This window comes from Brachyistius frenatus, unplaced genomic scaffold (genome assembly GCF_029030835.1).
Source record: "Brachyistius frenatus isolate BFR_SWC_R1_liver_20210118 unplaced genomic scaffold, ASM2903083v1 Contig_57, whole genome shotgun sequence".
Classification (NCBI taxonomy): Eukaryota; Metazoa; Chordata; class Actinopteri; family Embiotocidae; genus Brachyistius; species Brachyistius frenatus.
The window spans coordinates 2,002,501-2,027,500 of record NW_027210656.1 but is presented as its reverse complement, the minus strand read 5'-3'; the positions used below and the strand labels follow the sequence as shown (position 1 = coordinate 2,027,500).

At 43.4% G+C, this 25,000-nt stretch overlaps 1 protein-coding gene across 1 annotated transcript in view; it reads left to right on the top strand.

Moving 5' to 3' along the window:
- The window catches only part of zfhx4 (zinc finger homeobox 4), an 85,662-nt gene that overhangs the window by 28,642 nt on the left and 32,020 nt on the right, over positions 1-25,000 (top strand). Inside the window, 1 exon segment of the mRNA XM_069705532.1 lies at positions 15,736-15,970. Within this exon segment, the coding sequence (XP_069561633.1) occupies positions 15,736-15,970 (235 nt within the window).

Sequence of the window (25,000 nt, the reverse complement as noted above, 5' to 3'; positions counted from 1 at the left end):
CCTGCTTGTGACCAGCTGGCACTACTGTTTCTGTTAATTATACACAAGTCATGCTTTATCAGCGAGTTTAGAATATTTCAAAGTTTTGATTATCTTCAGCTGTTTTTTCAGCTCATTTTTCCAGCTCTTAATAATTCAAAAATGTGTTTACATGTACAGCCGAGTTAGCAACACAGTCTACTGGACAATAGTACAATGGAAGTACTCAGGTACTCTAGATATACGTGATGCACATATACACATTAATAACTTTGAAACTATACAAAACCTTCTTTTAATGCAGAATATTTTTTCTTTAATTATTGTAAAAAGTATGGCTATATATGTGTTAATGAAAATACAAATAGGTGTATCTTGAATACGTTTCATTAATGAAACCAGAAACACATACTGTTTGGTAGCATTATCTCTCTCCTGTTCTTTAGGCTATTAGGAGAACCTTTTTTGCTTTGGCTTATTTAATCACGATCTGCCGTCGTGTTGCCACACAAGTTGCCCATCAGAGCGCTAAACTAATACAGGGAATCTGTTACTTAACTAATTAAACTCTTCACACTCGGAGCAATAAATAGTTCCTGCAAAGAAATTCCAACATGCCCGATATTTGGCATCTTTCTCTGCTCCTATATATTTAAGGTGATTTAGTCTGTCAGACGTCTCCTTCAGCTTAATAGGATGCTGTTACATTTCCAAGGCCTTGACCTACAAGACAGGATCAAGTGCATTACATTAATGAGGATTTCTTTACTACTCTATGCAACATTTGGCAACGGGAGGTGTTTATGTGTGTATGTGCACGTGTTTGTGTCTGTTGGACCTTACATGGGGAGACATTAAGAAGATTTAGAAAACACGTTTTGTTTTAAATAGAATCCAAATTTACTATTTTGTTTTTACAGTGATTTACCCACTTCGATACTTTAATGATTAGATCTCATCACAGTTATTTACTCTTATTTAGAAAAAAGGAGTTCTTATGTTTCAGTAACTGTATTTGACAAAAACTTGATACATGAAATGCAAAAGTTGTATGATTTCAATTTGCAACATTATATTTATAAAGGAGTATTCCTCAACTGACCTTTTTTTTTCTTTTCTTTTTTTTTTTTTTTTTAGGAATGTCGTGCCTGTATTGCTCAGTAATCTTTAAGGAATTACTTGTATTTGAAAATCTGTGACTGATTCTTACTTACAGTTTTAAGGCTTAACTGGATTAAGCACATTGGCTGTCTTAGCGTTATTTAAAACAGTCCTAGTGGACTGCAACAGGATGTAGTTATTGACACAGGATTGTCCAACAGTCTGGCAGAGGCTGAACTTGGCATGGGATGAGTTGGAGATGTCTCTGCTCGAGGGGAATTTATAAATTCTTAACAAACACGCTGCTTACACACTGCCCTACATTAGCTTAGGTCCTGACCTATAGGATCAGATTGATTAGTTGACTCAAATCAGGATCTCCTCACTATCAGCAGAACACTTTGGCATATGTGCCTCTCGCTTTGTGTACATGTGTGCACAAGCATACGAGAGTGTTGACCAACTTTTGGCTGCTGTTTCAGTTGATTAAATATGAGGCAATAAGCAGATAGGTTACCAAGGATACACTAAACATTGGCAACCATTTAATCATGTACAAATTATATTTCTATCAGTTGTGATTAAATGTAGAAACACAAGAAGCACTATCAACAGCACAGAAATGTAACCAAGAGGCTTGTCTGAACTCATTCCTAATTTGTTCTCATTTCACTTTCCAAGAAAGTAAAGTTAACCATGGGAGTATCCTTTTAGGCTCACGCACACATAGCAGTTTAGCCAAGGCAAGTGAGGGTCATCCCAATGCCCCCTCACTGCACCCATACACCCCTGTACCTCATCTACCCACCCACCTACCCCACAGGCCTCAACAAATCTGTTCCACAGATGACGATTTTTAATGCCTCTGGCAGAAATTCCACTATTTTACCCTTGGACATGTGGTGGTAAAGCAGAGGGAGAGAGAGGGAGAGAAAGCCGAGGCAGAGCAGAGAGAGAGCTGCAGAGGAAAAAAAAATCATTTCTTTATTTGACCAGAAAAACACCTCTCCTTTTATGTATTGGCAGAGGTGAAAAGCACATGGGGATAGAGGTAGCTTGGCCGGGCGCATAAAAGAGTGTTGACGACTTTACCATCTGTTTTTTTGGAAACACAGAATATCTTTATGGCATGGGAAACCATTTGAAGATACAAACAAAAAGCATATTCAGGAGATTTTATGGCTGCTTTGTAGCAGCAATGGAGTACTTCTAAGGGGAATTGAGAGTTTGAAAGAGGTTTTTTTTTTTTTTTTTTCCAGACTTTGAAACAGCAAGAAGGAAATGACATTAGCAGCACATGGACATCAAGTCATCTGGTGTCCAGGGCACAGCAGGTGGCGCAGGAAGTCACAGGCCTTACATGGAAAAAGCGGAGGTCTACACCTCGCTGCCTATTGGGCAGGAAATTTAGGAGATCTAATTGGTCCTGGTGTGTTTTTTTAATGAGAACGCTACCACTAAGTATCTCTCATAATACAGAATTTATTAGTATCTGGAGAGTGTGTAGCAGCTCACTTTAGTGGTATTATCACAGCTGTCAAGTGCAAATATTTATCCCCAAGAAATGTTGTAAATGACAAAATAGAAGATGTGCTCGCAGCCTGTGAGGTAAGCGCTGCATTAAATGGTGTTGTAGCATAGTGTGTCCAAAGCTGGCCCGTCTCGTGTTTAGCTTTGCATTGAGTATGATGATGTATGGCTTCGTTATGATTTTTAATAACAAACACTGGCCTTAATACACATGGAGACAGAAGTAAATCTGTCAGTGCCATTCACAAGTGCCGCCCGGCTAAGTAGGGGGTTGAGTTTGTAGTGAGCATGTGTGTTTGTATGTGTGCGTGTCCCCGCAGAGCTTTGAGGTTGAGACCTGGGCTATGCTTCGCCCCTGGGTCATTAGGAGTTGAGAATGTTCATGGTCAATGTGGCATGGTCAAGGACCACACACACACACACACACACACACACACACACACACACACACACACACACACACACACACACACACACACACACACACACACACACACACACACACACACACACACACACACACTCTGTGTCTCAAAGGCTTCGGCACCTGTTTCTCAGATGGCTGTCCGAATAAATCTTCAACTGTCTCCAACCACTGCCACCCCACCCCTGTCTGTCCAACTTTCCGTCATAATTCAAGCGGAAATGGAGGTCCGGGTAAACTGCGCTTTTCCATATCTCTGTTTTTCTTTTCATTATTTTTTTTCCCCCTTTCCTTTTCTTCCCTCACGATCTCCTTTGAACTCGGAATCTTGGAATCATAAAATGCTCAACTTTTTATGACGGCGATTGAAGCAGAAAGGACGTTTAGATGGAGTGAGTTAGTGGGACATACAGAGGATACAGTGTCTCTTTAAGTCCTCCTTTCTGTCTCACACTCTTTCACCATCTCTGTCTCACCCGCTCTCTTTGTTTTGTCTGTGACTCTCTTTCTTTCATTCTCTCTCTCTCTCTCTTTCTATCTCTCCCCTGGGGAGCAGCAGATAGGCCATCTCATTACCCATGATCCTCTTGGCAACACCATGGCTGGGAATCAGGGGGTGGGGAACGGGGAGGGGGGGGGAATTAAACAAGAAGCAGGACTGAAGGAGGGAAAGATGGAAGGAAAAGATGTGGAAAGGAGACTGGATTTGTAGATGCATCTCTTTCTTCATTTTCACCTTCTCCTTTGTATTTCTCTCTCTCTCTCTTTTGCTTTTTTTTTTATCAACCATTTATTTCTTCTAACCCCCCCCCCCCACACACACACACACACACACTTTTAATTCTCCTCCATCTCTCTCAGATGAAGGTAGCTGTGCTTGTGCATCTGTGATATTAAGTCTACCACTGTGCCTTGGCTATTAGCAAGGGTCAACCCTGCCCACTCTCATTTGAAAATCAAATGGCCCTATATATATGCAGCCCAAATTATTGGACTGTCATTTGGACTTGTGTGATGGGGAAATGGACAGGAGATTGACTCCCATAGATTTGCATAAAAAGCCATTGTGCTGGTCCCTGGAATAGAAAAGAGACTGGATCTATTTCAAATGCATGGCACCACACACACACACACACACACACACACACACACACACACACACACACACACACACACACACACACACACACACACACACACACACACACACACACACACACACACACACACATATATATTAATGCATATGTACACACAAAGGTATGGCATTACAGACATTCACAGATTCACAGAAACACACTCCCATGTACTGTAACTGCATTCACTCTCACACACAATTGTCGTCTTGGTTATCAAGTTACCATTTTCCACTTGAGCCCCGGTACGCTTGTTCCAGACACAGGCTCTTGATCACAACATCCTTGTCTCACTCACAGAAAGACTTAAAGAGTTGCTATTCTCTTCAAAAAGGAATGTTCTCAGACACTTCACACTAGATGCTACTTGACTGCAAGATATAGATTTTCATGTTCTGTCATGGAGACGGATGATGCCGCCAAGAGTTCAGCTCTGTAAACCTGAGCAGACAAATTAATTCACTTCAGTATTTATGCCAGAAAGGTTGTCTGTCTGTCCCTCTCTCCCTCTCTGGCTCTGGGTCGCTCTCTTTCTCTCTTTCTTTCTCTCTGCGAGGCAAAGAGACGCTGGTTAGTAGATTATTCAAATCATCTCCTCTTTCACCTGCATGGAGATTACAATGGAAATCTTTCAGAGGTCTAAGGGGGTGGTGAAGTGGGGGGATGGAGGGTGGTGGCTAATTAAAGCATAAAAGCAGGTGTGTGTGTGTGTGTGTGTGTGTGTGTGTGTGTGTGTGTGTGTGTGTGTGTGTGTACACACACACACACACACACACACACGCTGTGGCTGTAGCTTTCTGTTTGACGGTAAGGTTTTGAATGGACAGACTTCCACCACCCTCCCCCTTCATCCTAATAATCCTCATAGATATTAATAAGAGTTTCGCCCATTCTCCCTTCAACGCCGTTACCAGATGGTCGGCAGAGCACTGGTTTGTGTGTGTGTGTGTGTGTGTGTGTGTGTGTGTGTGTGTGTGTGTGTGTGTGTGTGTGTGTGTGTGTGTGTGTGTGTGTGTGTGTGTGTGTGTGTGTGTGTGTTTGTGCAATGTCCAGCTTTGGTCCGGCACTTGACTGACACTCATATGTAATGTTTAATTACCCTAGCCACCCACCCACCCCTTCACCCCCCTTCCTCTCTACTTCTTGACTCTCCGATAAATTAGTTAAAACCAGACGCCTTTTTGTTTTTCACTTGGAAAAAGGTGTGTTTTCGTCTGTGGGAGACACAGAAAAAGACAGCGCTGGTTTTCTCATATTAATAGCCAGATGTGATCCTCTTCATAATCATTCCCACCCCTCTCTGAGCAGTGGGTCATTTGGGCCGTGTCCATGTGCAGGCGACTGTGAAGCAGATCGGGGCTGACAGGTATGGGAACGATAGCAGAAGGGGGGGTCGGGGGGGGGGGGGGGTAGTTGTGAAGTGTGTGGAAAGTGGGAGGGGGAGAGGGGGGTTATTGTCTTCAGACCACCAGAAGGAAAGGGAATATTGCTGGGATGCGGGAACAAAGGAGCTAGCAGGAGTTTATCTTTTCTTTTTCTTTTTTGTGTGTGTCTTTTTTCCCCTCATCTTAACCCTCATCCCCAACACCCATCCAAACACACACTTCTCTCTTCCTCCACCTCCTTCCACCCTCACGCCCCCTTCCTCACACACTTGTCTTCCTCCTATCTTTTATCTTATTTCCATAACTCCTTCCTATCCCCGTTCTTTTCTCTTGGGTCTTGATCATGCTGTTGGGACAAAGATAACAAGACTGTTAAAAAAACCAAAAAAGTAATAATCAAAGAAGGCGCATGAGCTCAAATATGATCTCTCGGGGCATGTTGTCTCCACTTTTGATGCATTGATTTGATCAGAGCAGCCTCAGACAGATCACATGGCAGGGATATCAGATAAATACTTTTGTGTAAGTTCATTAGCTTTACTTTTGAAATCACCTGACATTAAAATGCGTGCTTAATTTGTATGAAAGTTGTCATAAAACCCTTTTTTTTTTTTTCTATATCTGTTCTGAAAATAGTATGAAGTGTTACATCAGCTTTCGAATGGTATTTAGATAGCACTATCACGCTTTTCCCCTCTCATGAAGCTATCAGGATATTGATATGGACAAAGTTGAACTGAAATACTCCTCAACGCCACTCCAAATCAATAATCAATCGATTGGAGGTAATTGTGCTACTCCCTTGGAACTGTCCCAAGTCCCTCTCTCTCTCTCTCTCTCTCTCTCTCTCTCTCTCTCTCTCTCTCCCTCTCTCTCTCATTCTCACACTCTCTCTGTCATTATCAGCATGTGGACCAGTATTCGGCATTTCAGCATTCCAGCTGTAATTGATTTTAACCATTAGGTGCTCAGTGAATAGATAAGTAGTGGGAGATATTCGATTATACGGTGAAAGAGAGAGATGGGGGGGGAGTGAGAGGAAGACGAAGGAGGGAGAGGGATCGGGGGATGTTGGTGGAGAGCTGCAGAAAGGGGAGCCGACCTGTCCTGCTGTCTATCCGTCTCTACTGCTGGCCTTCCATCTTTGCAGCAGCACAATGCCACTGACCTCCTGTGAGTTCAAGCAGCTTAGTTTCTGCGAGGTAATCCCTAATGCTTTGAAATAGACCTGATAGAAAGCCCACTTACTTGTTCGGGATTAATGTGGGCTGCATGGGGGTGAAGGGGGTCCTTAGTTTTCGGCGCATTTAGCTAAATTAACCCATCGGAATTATCATATTCAACTCTAATTGTGGACTTGCACCAGGGATGAGGAGCGGACTGTCTTTAAAAGCATGTTTCTCTCTCTATCTGCAGACAGATGAAAGACTTGCATTTAATACCCTTGCATATAAACTGCCATGCATTAATACACTGCCCTTCTCTCTCGTGTTTATGTTTAGATCCACTCTGCTGGTGGCCACAGCACTTTTATTTCTTTCCTTTAGCTGCCCATCCCTCACAGAGGCCATTTTGAATCTGAGTGCAGCTTCGGGTGGTATTACTTTCCCACTGTTTTCTGAAGATATAAGTTTGATTTTTTTTTTTTTTTTTTTTTTTTTTTTTTTTTCCAGTTTGTCCATTCTCCTATTTTCCTTATTCTGGCAGGAGTGTAGGTCAGTACCAGGGGTAGGGGCAGATGGGGAAGGAGGGGGAACAAAGGCAAACATTTGAGTAATCTTCAAAGAGCCCATTGGTATGTTGAGTGGACGCTGGTATGTGGACTGCGGCTGAGGCTTTTTCAGGGGAAAACAATATCCTTCCTTTAGACTGCTGGGGCCTGGGCAAACACTACCAGCCGGGTGACTCTGCCCAGCGCTGCCACCCCATATCAGCTTACCCCCTTCCCTGGCTCCTTTCAGGAAATGTTGGGGGTCTTCCATGTTGCCAGAACAGCACAGAGCTCATCATTATGGGGCTTTATGGGGGTAAGACAGAACATCCCAAGTTGTCAAATGTGTGGTTGGCTGAGTTTGTAACATGTCATAAAATTGTTATCAGAGTGTGCTCCGTGGCACCCAGTCACTACTCAAATGTTTGAGTTTTGATAATCAAGAGGGGCTAAAGCAGACAAAGCAGACCGAAATGGCTGCCTTCTGTAAAGTGGGGAAGGGATCAAGTGTGCCATCTTGTAGGTCAACTGCAAGGCATTTGATTTCCTGTGGCAATATGCAAAGCAGTGCTGCTGAAGAGGTGCTTTCATTGTGCTCTCACTGGCAGAGGTACCACTCCACCCTGCGCTCACATACACACACTCATGCAAGGCTTGTCCACACAACAAGCCACACTGCTGCACGGATTCTTCAGAGTAAGGCCTGAAATTTTATTTTTGTTTGATTAAAAGTGTTGAAATGTTAACATTTTTGTGTTTGGAAGTGGATTCTGTAATTTTATACAAAGCTTTTTACAAACTTTAGTTGGAGATAAGTGTAGCCCAAGCATGGGCAGTGATGCATCTATCAAAAAAAGTGTTAAATTGTACAATCATTTGATAAATACAACTCTTAAAAAAAACACAAGCAGACTGCCATTTTGTGACAGTTTCAAAATGAACTCCCTTTGTCCAGTAATCACCAGCCATTTTCTCACGAGGATCCACCCCAGGGATAATTTCTCCCATTTCTCTGTCATTAGCAGGGCCTGGTATTAGGCTTGTGTTTTGTTCCCTGTACCTTTTGTTTTGTGCTAAGTGAAACCATGCGACAGGGTAGAGGCTAACTGGAAAACAATACTCCCCTTCACAGGCTCAGGAATGTGTAATTAGTGATTTGAACCCGACTACGCTCGTCTAGATTCTTCCCTATCATTCTCTCCCTCTCTCTCCATCGCTTGTTCCTTTGTTCTCTCTGTCATAGATTTCCCTCGCCTCTCCTATCATCATATCTATGAGTAAGTTATCTTTCACTGTATGTTTCTGTCATTCCTTTTGTCTAACTCCCTCTAATAGACTTTTTTTTTCAGTGAGCCTCCATTATGAACAGAGCAAAGAAAAACAAACTTGGCAAAAATCTCTGTTCCTCTCGGCACCAAAATTATTTTCCCTTCTCTTCCCTTTCAGTTTTAGTTAAATATAACAACATCAGTGTAGTTCAAACCTCTTTGATGGTACCAGCCAATAAGATGAAGCCCCAGATTTTCAACCCCTTTATTTTTGTTTTTCTCCCTGTCTTTCATAATCCCTGTCAATTAGACCTCGCCTTGATTTCCCAAAAGCATCTTTACATGTAGGGAGAGATGAAAAACGATGAACCCTACCCAAAAAGTATGTTAGCGTTTCAGCAATATCCCTCCCCTCACACTGTGCAGGAAAAAGATAATCCCACAAGGATGTTAGCATTTTAATGATCTTGATCTCAGCATTTTATGATCTGTATCCCTTTGTGAGTGGATGGAAAAGATAATCTCAGAAGCAAGATGGTTTAGGGAAGTGGGGAGGTCTGGTCAGTCTCACCTGGCGGCGGGTGGAGACAAGCGGGGGCTTTTAGACCCTAATAGACGAAGGTCAGGATGGCTAATAGGGAGTAAGTGGCTGAGCCATGCTGTCTAAATCTAATGCTAATGTAAATACTGATCCATTATCTTGGGGGATGGAGGTGAGCTGGCTTTCAGGACACCTAACTGAAATGCACCGATGAGTACGTGAGATCTGCTCTGGTGTCTCTGTCTCCTAGAAGCTGTTATTCCCAACTGCTCGGTCAGTGTAATAGAAAATACAGTGTGTGGTGTGTAGAGAATATATTTTCTACAAACAAATTTTATAAATCAATGGCGTTGTTTTTTTTTTTACTCGTTTCTTTCCTCTGGTATGTATTCCCTGTGTGTGTTTGCTTGAGCAAAAGAAAGTGCATAAGAAATAGACAGCAGTTTTTCCGAGAGGGGCCAGAGGTCAGGAAGGCTGGGAACTTCACATTGGACTTCACCCCATACATCAGACACACGAGAGTGTGTGTGTGTGTGTGTGTGTGTGTGTGTGTGTGTGTGTGTGTGTGTGTGTGTGTGTGTGTGTGTGTGTGTGTGTGTGTGTGTGTGTGTGTGTGTGTGTGTGTGTGTGTGTGTGTGTGTGTGTGTCCATATGTAGGAGTCAGAAAAATGTAAGGCCAGGCTATTAACTGGACTTGCATTATTTTCCACACACCCACGAAGAAGCGCATTCATTTTATTTTTTTTGCTGACAAATAAAAAAGAGGAATAAAGAAGGAATGGAGAAAAATGTGAAAGAAGAGGTGAGGGGGAGAGAGAGAGAGAGAGAAGGGGGGGGAGATAGTACAGAAATGGAGAAGACCGGCACAAATGTAGTATGAAAGACTCCTTGTGATAATTCATTTATTTGGCTTGGCGGCGATTATACCATAGATGCTTATTAGTACTGGGTGACCTAAGCGAAGCTCGCCCACAGGCCCTGCACCTTATGGACAGGCCCTAGAGCTGTGACCACATGTGACTGCCAGCAGGCAGAGCCTAGAAAAACGGGAGAGGCAGTTTAGCTCGAGGAAATATTTGTCTTTGCATATGTAGACAATCATTTGATTATAACCCCCATAAAAAATGAGTGCCTGGGTAGTCAACAGAGGAAAGACGACCATCAGGAAATAAAAGACGGTTGGGTTGTTTGGGGGGGGGGGATTGTTTGTTTGTGTCTCCAGCATCTTCAGATCACTCACTGTGGCCTTGTAGGAGAGAAGCAGGAGTTGTGCATTTTGTGTGTATATCTGTTGCACTGTGCACTCAGCAGTTTTTGCTGCGTGGGTTCTATATGCTTATTTGTTTTTGTGTCTGAGCAGCGAGTCTCCAAACACTATAGTTGCTGTTCTCTTTATCTGTGGAAGCAAAGTGGCACATACCTGAGCCCTCAGCCTCTCTTTTCAGCAGCACAGTCTGCCAGCGGATCCATCGGCACTGATCTTGCCTTACATCTATGTCTTGGGGGCTGAGTGGCGGTTAGCAGTAACATGTGTTAGGGAGGTGGTAGCACTGATGGAATTCTACACTTGGCAGCCTTCCAGGCAGTACTGGTATGTGTTTAAAATACTTTCAAGGAACAATACATGCTTTTGTTGTTTGCTGGGCCAAGTGGGGCTGTTTTTGTCTCTGATGGCCCTCAGGGGCTCAGGGGATATCACCGGAAGCTGGTGACAGTCTTTAAAACAAAACAAAAAATAAGGTATACCCAACAATGAGCTCCCTACCTACTCTAAAAAAAAGAAGAAAAAAAAATACTGATGAAAGGAGATAAAGAGGTTTTTATTTTCACACTGTGTGTGGTGAACTTTTGCATGTATGCTCTCTGCGGACTCACAACAAAACTGAATGTATGCACAGATTCTTTACGTATAAAAACGTGTAGACACACACACACACACACACACACACACACACACACACACACACACACACGCGCGCACACACTGGTTATTAAGATATAGCTGCTGTGGCGGAGGGTTTCTACTTTCAGTATGTATTCATTAGCTGCCTGGTTCTACACTTAATGACAGGAAAGAGTCATGTTTGTACTGAATACCCTAATTTGTTATTTGGTTTGTGGAGGAAAATGCAACCCCACTGCTTTGTGCTGAAATATTTTTATGTCACCAGTGAACACATCACAATCACAGGCAAAAAAAAAATAACACTCGGTTGAAATTATAGACAGACACACAAACATATTTATGAGGTAAAAATACAAAAAAAATGCAGAGTCGATTTTACTGATGCATAAAAATCAAACACACACACACACACACACACACACACACACACACACACACACACACACACACACACACACACACACACACACACACACACACACACACACACACAGTGAGAAGAAAAGAATGATTGAAATTATACCCCCCACACACACACTCACTACATGTACATGCACGGAGATAAAAGAAGTTGTGAGATGATGTCTTTTGGCTTGGCTTATTAAGAATTCAGTTAATGAGGCAGCTTTGTCACCCCAGATAGAACAAATGGATGTGAGACAGTGGTGCTGCTATCCTCCCCGCAAACCCAGGGAGCGAGTGGAGGGGAGGTGTGTGTGTTGCCTGTGTTTATGTGTGTGTGAGAAAGGTGTTTTGTAAACATCTCATTTTGCATAATGAATGCAGTCCTCTGTCATCCTCTCACGGGCACCCGCACGCGCGCGCGCACACACACACACACACACACACACACACACACACACACACACACACACACACACAGACACACAGCAGCAGCAAACCACTACACAAGGGAGCTTCCTTTACCTGTCAAAGTGACTCTCCTCCCCTCTCCTCATACAAGTCCCAGTGTGTGTGCGCTTGTGTGTGCTGACAATGTTGTGTTTTTGACAGGTAAACAGGAAATCCTCAGTGTCATACTTTGCATCCTGTGTATGTGGGTGTGTATGCACCTCGTCCGCCATCCAGAGAAGTCTGTGCCACGTTTAAGTCCACCTAGGGAGTGCTGTTTAGCTGATTTTGATTGGCCCACAGGGAGTGTTAGCTTATTTGGTTGTTTGCCAAACACTAATCCCCAACAATTAACCACCAGGCACTCTGGAGAGGTGCCATATTGATGAGGATGGCCCTTTTAGCCATTCTGCACACACACACACACACACACACACACACACACACACACACACACACACACACACACACACACACACACACACACACACACACACACACACACACACACACACACACACACACACACACACACACACGTGCGCATACACACTTGATATGATACAAATGTATGTACAGCATACACACTTGATATAATACAAATGTATGTACACACACACACACACACACACACACACACACACACACACACACACACACACACACACACACACACACACACACACACACACACACACACACACACACACGTGCGGCATAAATTACATACACATTTCAAGCAGACACACACACACACACACACACACACACACACACACACACACACACACACACACACACACACACACACACACACACACACACACACACACACACACACACACACACACACACACACACACACACACACACACACACATGGGCACAAACCCAGGAGCAGGAACAGTGTGTTTGTGTGTTTGAATATGCATTACACAGCCCACGCCTGGCAGGAGTCAAAGTGCTCCTTTAAAAGTTCATAAATCATGGATGTCCTGGCCTGTGATCACCAGACCGCCTGCATTTCAGGCCTGCCGAGTGCCAGAGAGCGACAGTCAAACCTCTAGTTTAGGTCTTAAACAAACCCTCTGGAATGTGCTGATGGGGGGAGAATTAATATTAGGCCTAAACCTATCTGGCAGCCCGGTTCAACCCTCAAGTATATCATTCAGCTACTCTCAGCTGAGGCCTCATATCCTAAATACATTACAGTGTAAGTTAAGGCATTGAAGAATGTGTGGTGTTTTAGATCACAGCAGATATGGATGAAAATGTTAATTTTAAAGCAGTACAATTCTCCTAATGTCCCTACAACTCCAATGAAACTCTTTTCTCTCCTTATAAGACTCCTAAGCATCAATGGACATGTTCACACACACACACACAAAACACACTTCTATCCTATTGCAGTTGTTAATGTATTACTAAGGGTTGTCACTTGGGGAAAGTAAATACTTTGTTTGTTTACTAGTTTTCCATCCAATTCAAAGGACCCATTTTCATTCCCTTCTATATAGCCCCCCATCTTTATCAGAATGGTCATGAAATAAGAGTGTGTTGGAGTGTCCAGATACAATTGAAAGAAGAGAAAGAACAAACGCCACACAGCAATAATAAGTAGTCTTCTTTTTTTTTTTCTTTTTTTTTTTTTTTGTACTCTAGGAGTAATAATTGATGACTGAGTGAATAACACTGGGGAGGTTTGTAAGTATAGCTGCTTTTTTGTGTGTGGTGTATAGGATTATGGCGTGGCTATGGAAGGCCCTCTTGATGGGCAAGAGGATTGGAAACACTGTCAGGACTTATGTTGGGAAGAGAAGGAAAACACTGCAAAATGAGAAAAGTTTATATTTCGATGAAAAGACATGAACTCAGAGCTTCTTGTTTACGCAAGTGATTTATGTGCGTTTGCATCCGGAGCACACGTGCATGTGTGTGTGTGTGTGTGTGTGTGTGTGTGTGTGTGTGTGTGTGTGTGTGTGTGTGTGTGTGTGTGTGTGTGTGTTCCACAGAAAAAGACTGGGCAGCCTGGTTTTCCCTGCTAGGGAGGGAGGGGAAGAAAGAAAAGAAGCAAAGAAAGAAAGAGAGAGAGACAGAGAGAGAGAGAGAGAGAGAGAGAGAAAGAAAGAGCGAGGGAGGCCTCCTTTCACAGAGAAACAAAGATAGCTGTAATTAATGGCCCTGAGCTCTGGACTTGGGGAGCTTTCTTCTGACAACTCCGACTTAATTAAAACTTAAGACTTCTGAAAGGGCCTCTGACTGCGAGGGGACGTCCCACCGTCTCGTGAGAAAAACCTTGCAAGATTTCCTACAAAAGAAAGAAAAAGGGAGAGACAGAGAGAAAAGATGTGTTAGCGGCTGTAGCTATGTTGCTAATCCCTGTTTGTCAAAGGAGGAAGAGGAAAGGGGAGGGGAGGTAGAACTCACACACCTGCGCCCTGCTCCTCCCACAGCATGCACATGCACACGCACACACACACATATAAATTTTTCCAGTCAGTCTCCCTCGTTTTGCTCCATATAACATGACGCAACAATGACCCCGGAGGGAATATTACCTGGCTAACTTTTCATGCGCTTCGGGGAAAGAACCATCTTGTATGGGAGATGCCAGGGACAGGGTTCGCACTCACATGTGCCATTATGTGTATTAACTCCTGCAACCCTGCACCTGTTTCTCACATGGCTGTATGAATACATCTTGAAGTATAAACTCATCTTTGTGAGCCACCTCTGTGTCTCTCTCTCTCTCTGCCTTGCTGTGTTTTCCTCCCTGTGTGTGTGTGTCTCTCTCTCTCTCTCTCTCTCTCTCTCTCTCTCTCTCTCTCTCTCTTCCACAGAGGATCAGATAATAAAAGCTTGGCCCGGTCTTTTGTTTTTGTGCATTGTTCATTAGCCCGGCAGCAACAACAGAAGCACACTTGATATGCTTGGCTTGACTGGGTGTATGGGAGTAGGGCAAGGTGGGATAGGGGGGAGAGGTGGAGGAGGGGGGGAGGCTGTGCTCGCCTGCATGCATGTGTGTGTGTGTGTGTGTGTGTGTGTGTGTGTGTGTGTGTGTGTGTGTGTGTGTTTTGTGCACCTACACACTGAGGGCAGGGACAGGAGGTAGGGGGTAGCTTTGCATGGCTGCAATGCCATTAAAGAGGCAACTGGAAATTAAGGGCTTGCAACTGACAGCACACATTGAATGAGAAACCCCTGCAGCTGCCAACAATAAGGAGAGCTGGACAATGTGCATGTTAAAGACAAAAACAGTGTTCTGAACTCAACCCCTTGTCTGACTTTTTGTGTTTTTTTAATTTTTTTTTTTTTTTTAATCTTTATGTCACCTAGACCATATCCAGTTAATTTGAAATGCCGTGTTGTGTCTGAACTGAAGACATCTGTTACTGTTTAATAGTGTTACCTCAGTTTAAAATGAACAAAATGACGTTTGTCGGTTCGTTTGTTTGCTCTCGATCTTGCTTTTATTTCTACAGTCTTTTGTTGTTTCAGAGTTTGATGTGGGATAGTTGAGGATTTTTTTTGGGGTGTGCAGTAGCTTTGCGGAGAAGTGAACGTAGCTCTCGAGCAGATTCTTGTTAAAATGAGTACAATACTACTGAAGGAAATAATGGTCCTGACTGACATGCTGCCCACTGACTTTCTGCTGCCTTGTTTGAACCAGAAAAGTGAGATTTCTGGGTTCTGAAATTTTTTAATTCAAGTGGAATCAGAGCAGAAGGAAGGCTTTCATAGCCATTTATTTCTTTTAAAACAATTAAAAAGATATTATTGAAAAAAAAAACGACTGTGAAAGAAATACTTTGGAGAGATGAGTGTAGCTGTTACTGTCTGAAGAATCGGCCTTGAAACGTGAGCACACCTAACGTTGCTCTCTCCCCTCCTTTGTCCCGCAGCACTTGCAGAACCAGGACAGTGCGTACAGCCCCGAGTCCTGTGTCTACTACTGCATGCTGTGCGACTACTCCACCAAGGCCCGCCTCAACCTGGTCCAGCACGGCCGCTCAGCTCGCCACCAGCAGAACGAAGGACTGAGGAAACTCCAGCTGCACCAGCAAGGCCTGGGAGGAGACGATGATGGACTGAGCCTCAATGAGCTGTTCCATGTCAAGGAGTGCCCCAGCAGCCAAGGTCTGTGCTCTTTCAACCTGCTTTGTCTGTCTGCTTTGGTTGTTTTGACTCGAGTTTTTTTATTTTTTTTTTGCTATTTGAGTTTGTGGATTTTGTCTTTTTTCTGCAGTACACACACACACACACAATTTTTTATTTTTTTATTTTTTTGTTGTTGTCATTTTCTGTTTTGTTTTTCTAGATTTTTGTTTTGTTTTTTTGTTTTGTTTTTAATTTTGATGCCAGTTGTGATGGTCAGTCTTTGTTTGAAGTCAGAGCCATCTCTCTTTACGCCTTGCACTCCTCCCATCTCTTTTTTCTCGCACCACTCCCTCTTTATTCTGTCAAACCTCTCTCACTCCCTCCTTCCTCTGGCCTTCACATCCAGATCACGTCTCTCTCGATACAGACCAGTCCATTCCTCCTAATCTCTCCAAAATGAGCATACTGTTCCTATTAGGCTGCCGCGCTTATATCTGAAACAGACACACACACACACACACACACACACACACACACACACACACACACACACACACACACACACACACACACACACACACACACACACACACACACACACACACACACACACACACACACTGTCCTGAGCACAGGGACATCCCAGGCAGGCAAGCAGTCAGCTTATGAAATTTCACCTTGGGAGGATCTCGTAGTGAAAGGCCTGTACACACATACATTAGTCACACACACACACACACACACACACACACACACACACACACACACACACACACACACACACACACACACACACACACACACACACACACACACACACACACACACACACACACACACACACACACACACACACACTCACGTATGCTATGGCTACACAGTCTCTCCCTGGAGTGAGCTTTCATTTCCTTTCTCATGACCAAAGCAATTTGGCTTTCATTTAAGAGTCTCCGTCCTGCCAGCAGCTAATAAGTGTAACAGAACTGTAAAACATTCAGAGAGACAAAAAAAAAAAAAAGATTAATCGTTTTTCTTTGAGTGGGGGTTGGATGGTTGGTGAGGGGTTGCAGGGTGTAAGGGGAGGGGGCTGCGCTGTAATTTAAACCAGAAGACGGAGAGTCAGGGTCCATTATTTAGTCATCCCTATGTTAATACTGCCGGGAGAAAATGAGCGCTTAACTTATTTTTGCTTTGCTTGACCTGAAGGAGCGGGTGGTGTGGGGTGTTATGGTGGTGCAGCGAGGAGGGGGTAACACGTTTTGAATAGCATTCCAGCATAGCATTAGTTCATACATCTGTGTGTGTGTGTGTGTGTGTGTGTGTGTGTGTGTGTGTGTGTGTGTGTGTGTGTGTGTGTGTGTGTGTGTGTGTATATATATATATAGATATATATATATCTATATATATCTATATATATATATATATATGTGTGTGTATTTTACTATGAATCTGTGCTCCCCAAAGTGTCCTGTTTATACTGTACATGTACTCCCAAAACAGATGGGGGCCCAGCGCTTAGAAACACATGTGAATCCCAACACGCACGCACACGCACACACACACACACACACACACACACACACACACACACACACACACACACACACACACACACACACACACACACACACACACACACACACACACACACACACGAACAGGAGAAGAGCTCCCAGTCCTGAAATGGAGACTCGCCGGTGAGCGTTTGGTTTTAATTACACATGGATCAAAGTTTCGGTGAGATTTGGGGTGCAGCAGAAAAGCATGCTTAGATAAATCATTACCTTACATTTTAACGTAGCCCCCAACACCCCGCCCCCTGCCCCCCATCCTGCTCTCTCTCTCTCTCTCTCTCTCTCTCTCTCTCTCTCTCTCTCTCTCTCTCCCTCCTTTTTTGTCCTGCTTATTCCATCTCCCACTCTCCCCTGCTCCTGTCCATTTTTTTTTCATCCAGAACACAAGCTGTGGCTCCAAGCCTTTTTTTTTTTTTTTTTTCTTCTCTCCACTTTTTACATCTCAAACCGGCGAGCACAACCAGGTTTTAAACCTGTCAAAAGCAATATTTGCCCACTGCACCTATTTCAAATGTTCCACTCTTAAAACACCATATTTGTTGCTCGGGCCCTCGTTTTATACCTTGGCTTTGATGCCACATGGTGAATTTCCATGAGGAAGCTAGTGCAAAAAGCTTAAGCGGACACTGGCAGCATGCAAAATCCTAAGCCACTTTTTTGGATGCCCTTCTTTTGCCCACTCTATATAATTTTTTTGGGGGGGAACAACAGTATTCTTTCACAAGGTACATGGTAAATGTTTCAAAGGCATTTACTTGTAGCCCATAAGCATTTGGCAGGTGTAGGTAGAGGGGGAAGTACAAATGTGTCATGGAGAGATCAAACACTGAGAGTCAATGTAATAAATTGGGGTTGTGTTCTTGTTCTATAGTTCTGGAGTCAAACAGAACACCTGTTTTTTTCTTTGTCGTTTATTTTTACCAGGTTTTTTTTTTTTTTCTTACATGAGCTGTTTGCATTTTAGATTACACAATAACACGTGGTAACAATGCTTACTAGGTGATGTTACAAAGAAAAGAAAAAAAAGGTATATTATAACTGCTTTAGGCTCCTATAGTGATAGATGATGTGAATGTTTTTGCCGATGGAAAAGGCTCTATAGTAGGCAACATTTTCAGCCAGTGTTCACTTTAAGGACCCTCTGTTTATGTATACGTGCTTGTGTACGTGCGCTGTTAGTTTTGCTGGGGCTACAACTCCTGACTCGAGCACTTTCTGTTCATTAGAGACTGGTATGAAAAAGATTAATTTAAGTGCTGACCGGTATCTTTCTCTTAAAGCCCCGGACTTGGCACCGAGCCAGATAATTATAGGCTCATTTGGGAATAAGAGTTCTAATGCTCTGGACTTTATGTACATGTGAATGGCTTTCATTAAACAATTTTGATGCTGATTTTATGGCCTAATTAAGGATACAGTGCTGCAGAGACGCACCGCAAGGGTATAGGTGTTTTGAACAAAGACAGGAGTGTATGAGCAACACTTGTGCTGCATTGTGCGCATGCCATAGCACGTGTTTGCTGATGCATCTGTGTATTTTTTTTTTTAAGAACCTTTAAGTCTTTGTTATCCTTTCGAGTCTCTAATTCTCATATATTTCCCAGTCATCTTACTCTTTACACTCAGTAAACACTTGAAATGAGTCAACTGTGTGTCTGTGAGCGCTCATCTATTTGCGCACTTTCATGTGCATAATGTGTGAGTTAACACTCACCGTCTATGCAGTCAAAACTCTTGCCCATGAACTTTTAACGTGTCCCTCAGAGACAAAAGGCCCACTGTGTCCACATGTCTCAGATAAACCGTCCCTCTCTGTGTACAATTATAAGTGATAAAGAAAATTGAGTTTATGAAAAATGCCAGTTTGCATCAGAAGAGCGAGCAAATAAATGAATTGCCTCCCAACATAGAAGACTTGGGGGCCATTTCGCTTTGAGGGTCGTCCAAAAGTTATTAAAAAAATTAGATTTTTGTGTGTGTGCTCTTCTCTGCCCTGTAATGAAGTTACACCCTGAATGAGGCTGTTTAGGAAAATTCAAGCAACAAAAAAAAAAAAGAAGAAAAATATGACAGAAATGGAGTCATGGGTATTCCATCATCAGTTTTATAATTTGAACAATTTGTTTAGCTGGATTTTTGGAGACATTAACGGTCCCTGAAGTTTAGCTGTTACAATGATTTTTCTGTTGCCGCCTCCGTCTTGCGCTTTTGACCGTTTGTTTAGCCATAAAGATTGCGAGGAGGTGTGTGTGCATCAGTGTGTTTTTCCTGTGTGTATCCTCGCCCATTAGCCCGGTGCTCCATCATGTGTAAAGCTCCTCATAAGCCAGACCAAGCAGAAACATGGGGCCTTTTCTGCATACTTTACTTTCTGTCACATTTTTTTTTTTCCCCCTTCCTCGTTCCCTCTGTCCCTCACAAAAAGGAAAAGGGAGATGGGATCTTATGGAGGTAATTATTTCTGAGAGCCTAGCCTGTCATCCATCCCTCCACCACCCCACCACCCCCCACCACCCACACATCTCCATCCCTCTATAGCCCCCACCACCACCACCAGCCACCACCCGACATGCATTAAAGAGGGAGGGAGAGGACCCCCTTTGTCTGAATCCCCCTTTTAAACAAAAGACCTCTTCTGACTTAGAGAGACCAACAACACTTTTATCATCTGTGTGTGTATGTGAGTGTGTGCATGTGTGAGTGTGTCCAGAGCCTTTTTGTTTTCTCTGAGTGATAAGGCTCTGGGACATTTTTGGTCCTAGTCAAATTAGTGTTGCTGTGCTAACCATTTACATAGCAGCTGTAGGCTAAAAACGGAGCCTAATGGACTCTTATTATCCCCATACATGCTTGTATGTGGATATAGATGTGTTTGTGTGCATCCAGCAGGAAGTGATGGAGCACGGGCAGAGAGAAAGTGCGCTATCCCGCTCGTTTGCAAGTACACCGACTTTCCTTGTTTTCAAAATGTACCCAGCCCGAACCGTCTGAAGTCGACGCACCAAAAAAACCCAATAAAAACGATCATTCAGTTTTCAATGCGGGAAAGGGCTTTGCTGTTTCCCAAAGAGCATTTCGATGTGATGACACAAAAGCATCTTTTGAGGCATTAGGTTTTCTCTCCTCCCTCATCTTATACTTTTTTTTTTTTTTCCCTTCTGGTTGGTGGGGGTGGTTTCGCCATTCCAGCGGTTCTCTTCTTCGTCTTTTTTTTTTTTTTTTTGTTCGGGAAGGTCTCTCCTCAGACAGAAGTCTATTTCCAGGGTTTGTCTCAGTAATTTGTGGGCATTACATAAACATTCATGGATGGCCAGAGAGGAGTGAGAGAAAGGATGCAACACACACCCAGATCTCACTAACCACAAGAGTTAGCATAGTGGTGGCCATTTTCTCTTTTAACTTTGAATGATGAGGGTGAGACAAGCTGACGAGCTCAACAAAGAACACCTTTGGCCCTTTTTTAGTCACAGTTCTGTGTCTCTCTAAGTAGTCATCCATTGGCTATCTGTGTTCAGAAATGGCTCTTAATAGATTACGGCAGCCACTTACGATGCATATTGATTTGCTTACATGCAGATGATTAAATAGAGTAATTTATTTCTGACCTTTTCTTTTTCATTTACTATGAAACAGGAAGTTACTTACATACTGTAAAAGGTAAAGCCCACAGATTGCAGTCAGATGGAATCCATTCCTCGCATAATAAAAACTTGGAATGTTATTTTATGTGCCCGACATGAGTAAAAATGCAGTTCCTGAGGAGAGCTATTCTGATGAGAGTGATGTGATTTTACCCAAGAGGATTTCTGTGAAGTATGTAGTTTTTTATTGCTGTGCAATTAGTTGGAGACAATACACTGCATTTTAAATCATTTGTCAAATCAAAATAAGATACATTCATATATGTATATTATTATATTTTCGGCAAGTAGCAATTTACCCCAAATTTCCCAAAACCATATTCTCTATGGCTGAGGGAGTAAAAGATGTGGTCATTTTTTGAATAATTCCATCCAAGCAAATTATAATTACTTTGCGGTCTGTGTGTGCACATAGAAAAAAGTGGGCAGCAGCCTGACTTGTGCCTCAGAAAGAAAAAAAAAAAAGAGCCTCGTTCACCATAAACTATTTTTGAAATGGTGTGTCGGGGCGGTATGGGCTCAGGCCGATTGTTTTTCTTTGAGTTGAGCAGCTCTTTGGTGGAGGGGTATTACCCGCGCTAAATTGTTCCCTCATGTTTTCCGCCAAGGTTCTGTGCCCACCACACTGACAGTTATAATTTGCAGAAATTGCACTGATTATCTGAATTAGCATACCTGACCAATGCCACATTAGTCTTATTTACAATACAAAGCCGTGGGGCTCTGAGGACGCATACTAAATATGACTTAACCCTTTGAAGAGGGGATGGCGTCACAAGGCCAGAACGTCTTTCACGTCGGTGATATCATAAAGAGCTTAAGGCCCCACTCCATATGGAACTGAAAGCCTCTGGACAGCTCCTGGAAAAGGAAGTGGTGAATGTAAAGTCCTACGACCATATTGAAATCACAGGGTTAGTGCATGTTTTCCCTAACGCTCGGCTTCTTTTTGACCTTCCTCTTTCTGTATTTTTTCACCTCTCAGCTCTTGTCCCCATCTTGTTTTTCCTTCCTTTTTTCATCACCCACCCTCCTCCTCCTCCTCCTCCTTTTCACCCCTGTTCTTCTTTATTTTCTTCTCCCTCACCTCCATTCTTTTCCCTCCTCAATCCCTTCATACACCCCCTGTCCATTGACTCTTAACCACAGATGGACAAAACAATGGGCCGTGTCACACAGCATTAAGACAAACAATCCAGTGATGGGAGGAGGGTTGTGTGGAGCCGGAGCCACGGTAACCAGGCAATGCACTCACTGGGTCCAAGCAGCCACTAATCTCAGACGGCAATGATACGATTCACAGATGGATATTGAAGGCAGCCCTATATGCGAGCGCGCGCGCGCGCACACACACACACACACACACACACACACACACACACACACACACACACACACACACACACACACACACACACACACACACACACACACACACACACATCCATGCACAAAAAAAAACAGGAACGTTATAAAGTCGTGTGATCAGGTAGAGTTGTTGCAATCCTTGCAAGAGCCACAAAAAAAAAAAAAAATCCCTCCTTTTGTTGCTCCATTCATTCTCATTTTCCTCTGTTTCCTTTACCTCATCCATCAATCGGAGGTATGGAATTGATAGCAGCTATTGATTACCTATAGGCTAAAGCTAATCGTCGCTAACCCGGAGGAAGCTTTGCAGTGATAGCAGCTGTCAGTGGCTTGTCCGTTGTGTGTGTGTGTGTGTGTGTGTGTGTGTGTGTGTGTGTGTGTGTGTGTGTGTGTGTGTGTGTGAGTGACCCTCCAGCATTTCAGTAGCCATAGTTGTTCGTCTCCATTGTTAACATACAGCAGACTAATGGCCTAACAGCAAGGCAGCACATGTACAAAAATAAAAATAAATAAAAATACATTCAGGACATTGCTTCCCTTTCCAGAGGATGGGAAATGTATGTTTTGTCTGCCCAAAGAAACACTAAGAGACATGCCAAGTTTCACCTCCCCACCTATGTGAATAAGACCCATCTCCCTCTTGCTCCTTTTCTTCATCTCCCTAATAGGAAATTTGAGCACACTGTGTGAGATTAAAGCAGAGAATCAATGCCTTGTGAGCAATCATTTCCAGACAAATCTCTTTCATCTCCTCCCCTCCCACCCACCCTCTCCGTTCTCTCGTTCGCTTTCTCTCCCACCTCCTAATGCTAACAGGGGGTCCTGTGTCATGACATCCCTTTTGCTTTTATCATGTCCTAATAACGCTCTGAAAATAGAGAGAGAAAGAGGAATGTGACAGAGAGAGAAAAAGAGTACTGGGGGGGGGGGGGAGAGAACAAGAAATGGATAGACTGATAAAAATCCATTGAATGAGCATGCTTCTTGATTTGTCCTTTGATGTGGATGTCTTTGTGCAAATTAGACAAATATGCCTGCTGCTTTAGTCATCTCGAAACTCTTCATAAGATGCCATCTGCCTCTGCCCATCCTTCCTGGATAGATTGAAAAAAAGAGGAAAAGAAAATGAGTGACTGAACAGAGCGACTAAAAGATGCCGAGGAGACGTTGTTGTTGTGTAAGTAGCCTGTTCAAGGCAGTTTAATAAAACAGAAAGTAAAAAATAACAGAAGGTATATGCTGAAAAGATGCCAGTGTTTCTGCTTGGTTAGGCACACAAGGTGCTTTACCCCATGATGGTGCATAAGGCTAATGGGCAGGGATACACACATGCACTCCCAAAACACACACACACACACACACACACACACACACACACACACACACACACACACACACACACACACACACACACACACACACACACACACACACACACACACACACACACACACACACACACACACACACACCTTGGCCGGGCCTTTGTTTCAAAAGCAGGTTAATGGGGAGTGAGGAAAAGGAGCATTGCAATTTTCTGCTCTTTAGGCGCCAGAGAATTCTCTCCAGTGTAAGAGACCAGACTCTCAGCGTAATAGGCATTTTACACCCTCATCACCTCTTACACACACACACACACACACACACACACACACACACACACACACACACACACACACACACACACACACACACACACACACACACACACACACACACACACACAAACACGGACACACACCCACCAGAAACGTGTGGGAGTGTAATAGGCATTCTATGGTGTGTATTGCCGGTCCCCAGAGTGCCAGTAAGTGTTAGACATGCATAGAGTCGGCAATGAGACAATCAGCATGCTGAAATTGAAACCTTGTCTGGAGTCACACAGGAGGGGAGGAAGATGAGCAGAGAGAGAGAGAGGTGAAGAGGAGAGAAGAGGAGAGGAGAGGAGAGGAGAGGAGAGGAGAGGAGAGGAGAGGAGAGGAGAGGAGAGGAGAGATACATAGACTGGAGGAGCACAGATGGCAGGAGAGAGGACAGATGCAGAATAAGAGGAGAGACAGAGGGAGAGGAAATAGGAACTGATGTTTGTTTAATTGCCTCATAAGTGATGACACAGATAATTATGTCGAAAAAAAGAGATGCTCCTCTTAGGCAGGGCCAATGAGCAGTTCTATGTGTGTGTGTGTGTGTGTGTGTGTGTGTGTGTGGTGCTGTCTCTCCCTATAGCCCCATCAACTGTTGTCCCCTCCAACCACATCAAGTTTAGGACACCATTAAAGCATTATGTTTTGTGTCATATCAAATCATTCAGCTTAATTAATAGAAAAAAAAAACACTGAAAACACACACGCACTCATCATTCGGAATCATTTTAATTACTCTGTAACATCCTGATTATTAATATTTCTGCTTCATGCACCTGGGGATATGAAGACGAGCACCTATATTTGCTGCGCCGTGTGTTTGCAGGCGTGTGTGTCCGTGTG